The sequence below is a fragment of the Aplysia californica genome, unplaced genomic scaffold, assembly GCF_000002075.1.
Source record: "Aplysia californica isolate F4 #8 unplaced genomic scaffold, AplCal3.0 scaffold00258, whole genome shotgun sequence".
Taxonomy (NCBI): Eukaryota; Metazoa; Mollusca; class Gastropoda; order Aplysiida; family Aplysiidae; genus Aplysia; species Aplysia californica.
In genome coordinates, this window is record NW_004797528.1 from 561,638 (window position 1) to 569,043 (window position 7,406).

At 50.1% G+C, this 7,406-nt stretch overlaps 1 protein-coding gene across 1 annotated transcript; it reads left to right on the forward strand.

The window, feature by feature from the left end:
• The first annotated feature begins 1,083 nt into the window (after positions 1-1,083).
• On the forward strand, positions 1,084-6,929 carry LOC101860662. The gene has a single exon (XM_013083853.2). It carries the CDS (start codon positions 1,649-1,651, stop codon positions 6,479-6,481), a length of 4,833 nt encoding a protein of 1,610 aa, XP_012939307.1. The 5' UTR covers positions 1,084-1,648; the 3' UTR covers positions 6,482-6,929.
• Positions 6,930-7,406: the final 477 nt, after the last annotated feature.

Genomic DNA, 7,406 nt, shown 5'->3' on the forward strand with positions numbered 1-7,406 from the left:
CATACACCGTTAAACATTTATTTTTTCACAGACAGGACTAAACCTGGCCAGTTAACTGCACAAACTAATATAGACAATTTTTACAGTGAGGATCTTCTAACAAGGATAAATTGAAAGAACAATTCACCCATTATAAGGCCATGGAACACATTTTCAAATAATGATGATAATAACTCGTTTAAATGCAAACACCTAACTCTAAGACGGGGAAAATGTCACAGAGTATCTTACAACGAGCCTTCTGTTCATCGACGGAGACAAAGTGGCGTCTTCCAAATGACGTTTAAATGTACACAACAACAAAACCCATAATTCTAGAAAAAGAGTAATACTGAGCATAACATATTGCACTACAGCGAGTTGGCACAAATTCTTAAAAGTTTTTCGCTGGCCTTGACGACAGCGGACCGACATCTGCTGTCTGATGGTTACGTTATTCAACAATACGTTGTGAGTCCTGAGCCAGTATTGGGAGGTTTGTTCATCGCGTACCTCTATGTGTCTTCTGTGGGTGGGGCTGAGATGCGATGCATTTGTCAACGGTACTCTTTTTGATAACAAAAAATATGGGTGATGAGGGTAAAATACTTTTCAAATACACTCTGCAATTTGGGGATATTGTGGTAAAACTTACGGAGATGTGGCCGCGCTCAATTGTGTGTGTGTGTGTGTGTGTGTATATATATAGATAGATAGATAGATAGATAGATAGATAGATAGATAGATAGATAGATAGATAGATAGATAGATAGATAGATAGATAGATAGATATGTCAGAGTTGAAGACTTCTACCCTTAAGTGCTTCCATCCTTTATAACTTTGGCGACTGTTTCTTCATTTAATCTTAACATTCTGTTTCTGTCATTGTTCTCTAAGGCGTTATTTTAAAACAAACTTATCTCTGTTGGTGGTTGGCGGGTGCTCTTGTGTGGTTCTGCTTCTTCTTTCCTATCAAACAACTATCGTCCTTATCTCCCCTCGTTTCGTTGTTTATTTGTTTTTTGTGTTTGTTACTCACTTGTAACACCTCTAATCTTCGGCACTTATATGACCTTATTGCGTGTGCAAGTGCCGTAAAACTCTGACTAACACTAAACTAAACTTATCTCTGTATCCGTCCTGGCAGGCACTGACAAGTCTCCGAGCGCCCCCGCGAGCCAACAGTCAGTGGACGCCAGCCAGCTGGCCTCAGACAGCCAGGAAGACGATGAGGAGGGGGACACAACTTCTGACGAAGAGAGCGGCGAAGGCGGGAAAGACTCCACTACCCCAACAGCGAGCTCAGAAGAACAGACCAATGCCCGCAGCCCCGAACGGCTGGAGACTGTGAAAGACCACGAAAACTCCGAGGAAAGCTTGCCGGTAAAAACATCTCCGAGCCAAGGAAATGACATTGGAAGGCAGAGGAGAGGGAAAGAAAAAACTACCGCGGATATATCCGCGCGAGTGTCCGTTAGCGCCGGCCAGCGGTTTAGTCCGGTCCCGGAGGAGCCAGCCCGAGGGTCCAGCCGCTCGGAGAGGCTTTCCGTCAGTTCAGGGAACGTGTCGAGCGGCAACACCAAGTACAAGTACTCGTCCCGCCTCACTTCTCCAGGAGGTCATCCACTCCCGGCCGGCCTCGCTCTGCCCAAATCTCTCGACTCTCACATGCCTCTCCTCATGTCGCCCATGACCCTGCCCCTGACCTTGCTCTCCAAGCGGGGCGGAACCCCGGCTGGCAACAACCCGATGAACGCTGTCGCGGCCATGACCTACTTCCCTTCTCTAGACTCGTCTGCTGCCGAGGAGCAGCCGTTGGACTTGTCCAAGAAGTCGGACGCCCCGTCCTCCAGCAGGGAAAGGTCAGGCAAGACACGACCATCTTCTTCCTCCTCCTCCTCCAAGCCAGAAGCGAGCAGTGACAGGACAAGTTCTTCAACCTCTAACGGTTTCTCCAGTTTACAAAGCCTGCAGCAGAGGTTCGGCGGAGATTACCCGCTGGAACTGTCGCATAAACCCGGGGCAACTGTCATTCCTCTACAGCCCAGCGTTCTGCACAAGTCGGCGGGTCCCCCGCCACATGCCGTACCCCTGCAGCCAGAGGCGCTACTGAAGAGTGCCGTGAGTGGCAAGTTCAAGGCTGGTGTCCGCATGGACTGGCTGGAGAAACGAGAGAAAGAGACTGCAGACTCGCGATCGCCGACGACATCTCCACTGTCAAGGGCTGAGGGCTCGTCTCGCCAAGCGTCACCGTTGCTAGGAGACGAACATCCGAGCCCCTTAGAGCTGGGCGGCAAGCATACGATCCATCGGTGCTCGTGTCAGAGGTCATTCAGTACGCTGTACGCCCTCAGCCTTCACCTCCAGGAGAGTGGTCACGTGCCTAGCTCAAACAAAGCTTCGTCTCTCATGGACTACCCCAAGCTGGTGCGCGGACAGGACATGTGGCTGAACCAGGAGTCTGAGCAGACGCGGCGCATCCTGCGGTGCATGCAGTGTGGCGAGTCCTTCAAGTCCCTGCCGCTGCTCACCGTGCACATGATGCAGACACAGCACTACACCAAGATCGTCAGCTCTGACCACGGACGACGGTCGCATAAATGCTCCACCTACTGTGATCGCGAGCTGGATAAAGAGTGTATATTCAAATGCAAGGTGTGCCACGAGGCCTTCTCCGATATGGAAGGTCTGGCCAACCACATGATCGTGTCGGGTCACCATAAGAAGCAGTCATCGCGACAAATCCCCACTGCGGCTGCTCATTTCCCGGAGCCAGCATCTGCTGCAAGTTTGTCTTCCCTGGCCCGGCAAGGCAGGCGTAAGCGATTTCTTCCTGAGGAGGCTGCTCTAATGACAACTCCTCCAACAATGAGCTCTTTACTGGACTACAGGCACAAGCCGTCCCCAGCGCTGCCCAGTATGGCTCCTATCAATGGAATCCACTGTCAGCCTGTCAAAAGCGCGGAGTCCAAGTCTCCGGACCCCCGGTCAGGAAAAGCTGTGTTGTGTGACAGCTGCGGCAAACACGTAGACGCACACGACTTTAACCCTCACGTTCGCGCCTGTCTCCGGCAGCGGGCTGAGGTCATCGACGCCTTGAAGAGCAAACTGGCGGCAGAGGAAGCAATTCTGTCCAGGTCAGAGAGCAAACTGCTGAGGTCAGGGTTCAGCTTGTCCTCTGTCACTGGCAGTGCCGAAGAGGCCGTTATGAAACGAGAACCAAGGGCGTCAAGCGCTGCGTTAGTGGGAGACGAGTCGCCTCCTGCCAAGGTGTTAAGGGGCTCCCAGAGTAGTCCACTGGATTTAGATCTGAGCTCGGCGAGACTACAGAGAGATAGGCCAGAGTCTCCTGTCCGGAGTCGCTCCGCCGAGCCAAGGAAAATCAACTCAGCCTCGGAGAAGAGTGCTAAGGTTTGTGATCTGATTGAAGTGCCTCTGAAGAAATGGTATTGCCACGGGGAAGACGACAATCTCCCAGCTGAACGTCAGGAAAGCAAGAGAAAGGACGAATCTGTGGGAAGTGAAGTTCAGAAAGAAACAGACATTAGCGTTGCTTCAAGAGAAGAGGGTCCCAGCCATGATGTGATTAGTAAGATAAAGAAAGAAATACCGGAGGACGAACCTGCTTTGGACGATGCAGGGAGTAGTGGTAGGTCGTCTTGCAGCCCAGAGGGATCCCTCAAACGCAAACTACCAGAGCCGAACAGCATCAGCATACCTCAGTGTGCTGAGGTCAAGGTCGCCAGAAGCAGTAAGTTAAGCCCACAGGGGAAGAAAGAGAATCCAGAAGATTCTCTGGACTTTACGTCGTCCGCCTTGCACAAACTGGACATGTTCTCCCGCGGCCTGCAGCTCTCCCCGCCCCACCACACCTTCTCCCCGGACACCCCCCTGCCCGGGCAGCACGGGAGTAAGACGGGCCGGAAAAGAGATGTGCCTGGCGCAGGGGCCGGGCGGAAGGACCCTCTGAGTAAGTCCCCGCTCCCAATGTCCACTTCTCCCTATTCGCATGGACAAATAAAGACAGAATCTCCAGGTCCTTCGAAAAAAGAAGTGACCTTTGACATCATTGACCCTAATGCGGGAACAGATAGAAGTGAGTCATCCTCCTCGGCTTTGGAAGCTATGGAATCGTTTATTCACAAAAGTTTCAGTGCCAATTCGGATATTCGATCTTCGAATCTTGCATCCATGTTTAGTCCCTTTGGAAGTTGCTTCCCCTTACCTGGGTCTCTTCCCGGACAGAGTGGTCTCCCCACAGACCCGTCCGACCCCGCCCTCTCCTATTTCACCAGATTCTCCAAATTCTTCAGGATGATCCCCGGCGCCAGCCCCCTCCCAGACCCCGCCACAGCCCACTTTCTGTCCGCCAAACACGGGAGAGTGCAGTTTGACGCCGCCATGGCCTCTTCTTCTGGTGCGGACAAAGGCAAGAAACTGTCCAATAAAACTTCTCTATCTTCGCCATTTCCCGCTTCGTTATCAGCTGCAGCGTCGTCGTCCACTATCAAAGTCCCAGTAGTTAAATTTCCGCCCGACGGGCCGTCTCCACATGGTTCTGCTAGTGCGGCAGAACTCGCGGGGCACAAACGGTTTTCTGACCATGCGCCAGTTTCTAAACGCTACAAATATAGCACTCTGAATTCCACAGAGATGAAGGAACTTAGCCCGTACATGGCTCACCAGAAGGCTGCTATGTCTGCAGTTCGATCTGATGCGTGTCGTGAGGCGGCGCACGAAGAGAGTGTTCTACCATCTACGAGTGAGCTCAAGTCTCGCTCGGAGGAGTTTCTCAGACAAAGACCGGGGGTTGCTGACAGGGACATTCCCAGATTGTACAATGAGAAATTTGAGGCTCCAGGTGTGGATATTGCAGAGAGGGAAACAAATGAAAACACGATCAAAGGCAAAAAAGCTACAGAAAACAATGTTCTTCAGAATGAATCAAAGTCTGTTCATGATGACGTCGGGAACGTTAAGTCCGACAGATTGTCCACGTCTATAAAGTCCCAACATGTTACTGAGTCACAGAGCTGTGTTAAGAAAGAAATCCAAAGCAAATCCATATCAGACGTGCCAAACCATGATGAGAGCAGAAAGGAGGAGAGTTCGGCTGCAAGAACAAAATATTCCCCAACTGAAGATGAGGACATGCCCCGCGAGGTCAAAACTGAGCCTACAGTCAGTGACGGGGAAGACCACGCCAGCCACAATGGAGAAACTTACACTGAAGAAACTCCGAAGGAGCGAGAATCGCCCACCGAAGATTGTGAATCTCGCGCTAATTCAGACAAAGCTTCGAGCCATGGCGATTGTGGCTCACCCTCGGAGGAGAAAAGCCCAGACGACCAGACTGGCCCAGGTGGGAGACGGAGCAGACATGCTGCTGAAAGTCCTAAAGGTAGTGGAGAAAGTAAAGAGAAGCTGAATTCTGGCGGTGGCAAGAGGTTAGAGCGGGAGAGTAGTCAAGGGTCTAAATGCTCTGAGGGGGAGAGTAAAGATGAAAGTGTGGAAAAAGAATTGGAAGAGACAGTTGTGGTGAAGGTGGAACCAGTTTCTGAGGAGATAGAGGGGGGTGTGCCAGAAAAGATTATCAATGGAGACAGAAGTCTTGGGAAAACGAACCCTGTAAAGCTGAAGAAAAACAGACAAAAGTACCTTGTGAGCAGCTCCCCTCCTGTGTCCAAGGCTGCTGATATGGGGCAAGCTGACTCTGATACTAATGATGTGGACGAGGCTTCTAAATGTTCCGAGCTCCAGTCTCGATCACCCAACACGAAGAGAACTGACCTTATTCCCCCCAGCTGCTGTGACAGCGAGACTGCCAGCTCTCCCTCTCGCTCACACACTCAGGACAACGTGGAGACTTCCGTAAACAGCGACGACGAAGTAGAGCAGGACCGCAAGAAGCGGTCTGCCTTAGACTCGTTGAGTTCCTTCGTGTACAGCCAGCCTCTCACCAGTGAGCATCCGCTGGACAGCCTGCAAAAACTGCTCACCACCAACGACCTGGTGCCGTCTTCCATAGACCCTCAACTCCTCAAACACACGGGGATGTCTGCGTGTCATTCTTTCTCCTCCGCGGCGACCGGCTCCATCTCTTCCTCCCACGCAGCTTCGTCCACGTCGTCAAGCCAGGTAACGGCGTCAGGCGAACTTCCGGTCCCAGGCCCCCTCAACTTGTCCACGCGCGGCGCCTCCAGCACAGGGGGCTGCAGCAGTGATGACAACGATGACGGGGCGGAGGCGGCCGGGACAGAAGGGGGCGCCACCAGCGAAGGGGAGATTACCGAGTATAAATGTGCAGCCTGCAATAGGAGGTTCGCTTCCAAAGGCTCCTACCGGTACCACCTGAGCCGCTGTCATTTGTCCAGCGTTAAGAAGTTCGGCATCAAAGAAGCTTTCAACATGAGTCCTTACGTTTACCTGCCCTTAGATCACACGGCCAAGTTTTCCAAGTACTACCAGATGGCCCATGAACTAGCCAACAAAGGGAAATAGAAGAGACTCGTTTTTGTGTGTGTCGTGTGTGTTCAAATGGGGGCGCCGGCCAGTGATCTGTGTATGGAAGATCTAATCTGATCACATAAACATTCAGATCACTGCGTAGTTCACCAGGTGCTCTCAATCTTCCGCATAATTATATTCTTTTCATAATCTGGCATTGGATTCCTGTTGGCATGTAAGGCTGAAAGTCGTGCCAAAGAAAGACTGTGACTCGTACCAGTGATTTTTCCAGAGCAGATATCAATGTTTGATCAATCTCAGGAAAAAAAGGATTTTTCACAACCAGTTACACAGAACTGCAGACGGCACATAAGCGATCAGTTGCATGGAGTGACACGTAGCATAATTATTTTACTTTGGCTTCCTGGTTATGAGTGGAGCTCCAGCTCATTTCGCTGTAATAATTATGTGTGTGTGTGTGTGTGTGTGTGTGTGTGTGTGTGTGTGTATATATATATATATATATATATATATATATATATATATATATATATATACATATATACCCCCATACACTGACTAAATTATGTTCACTTGTATTTCGCTACCTCAGAATTACAACGTTCTATCAGACATTTGTGGCAGTTTTGAGTTACTAAGACCATGAGGTTAGAAACCATAAGATCTATCTCTATTGTATCAAAATTATCAGAGTCGTTATCAAGATATTAAAAAAGAAATGCGTTTGAAAAAGCTTGACGTGTTGTGAAACTCAAAATTAAAGCACAGTAATAAAAAGGTACTGAGCAGATAGAACTTTGTAATTCTGAGGTAGCGATTTCTGGAGTGCGACGGGTTTTCCCAGTGGGGTGTGGGTTTTCCCAATATTACATACTTTTTACACGTCACATTGTTCGTGTCAATCAGTTGTGGAATAATTGGTAGAGGTGGGCAAAATCCGGATAATATATCCAAATAA

What these genes read in the sequence shown, in the direction of transcription:
- LOC101860662 (XM_013083853.2), top strand. Translation starts at nt 1,649, where the DNA reads ATGCCTCTCCTCATGTCGCCCATGACCCTGCCCCTGACCTTGCTCTCC.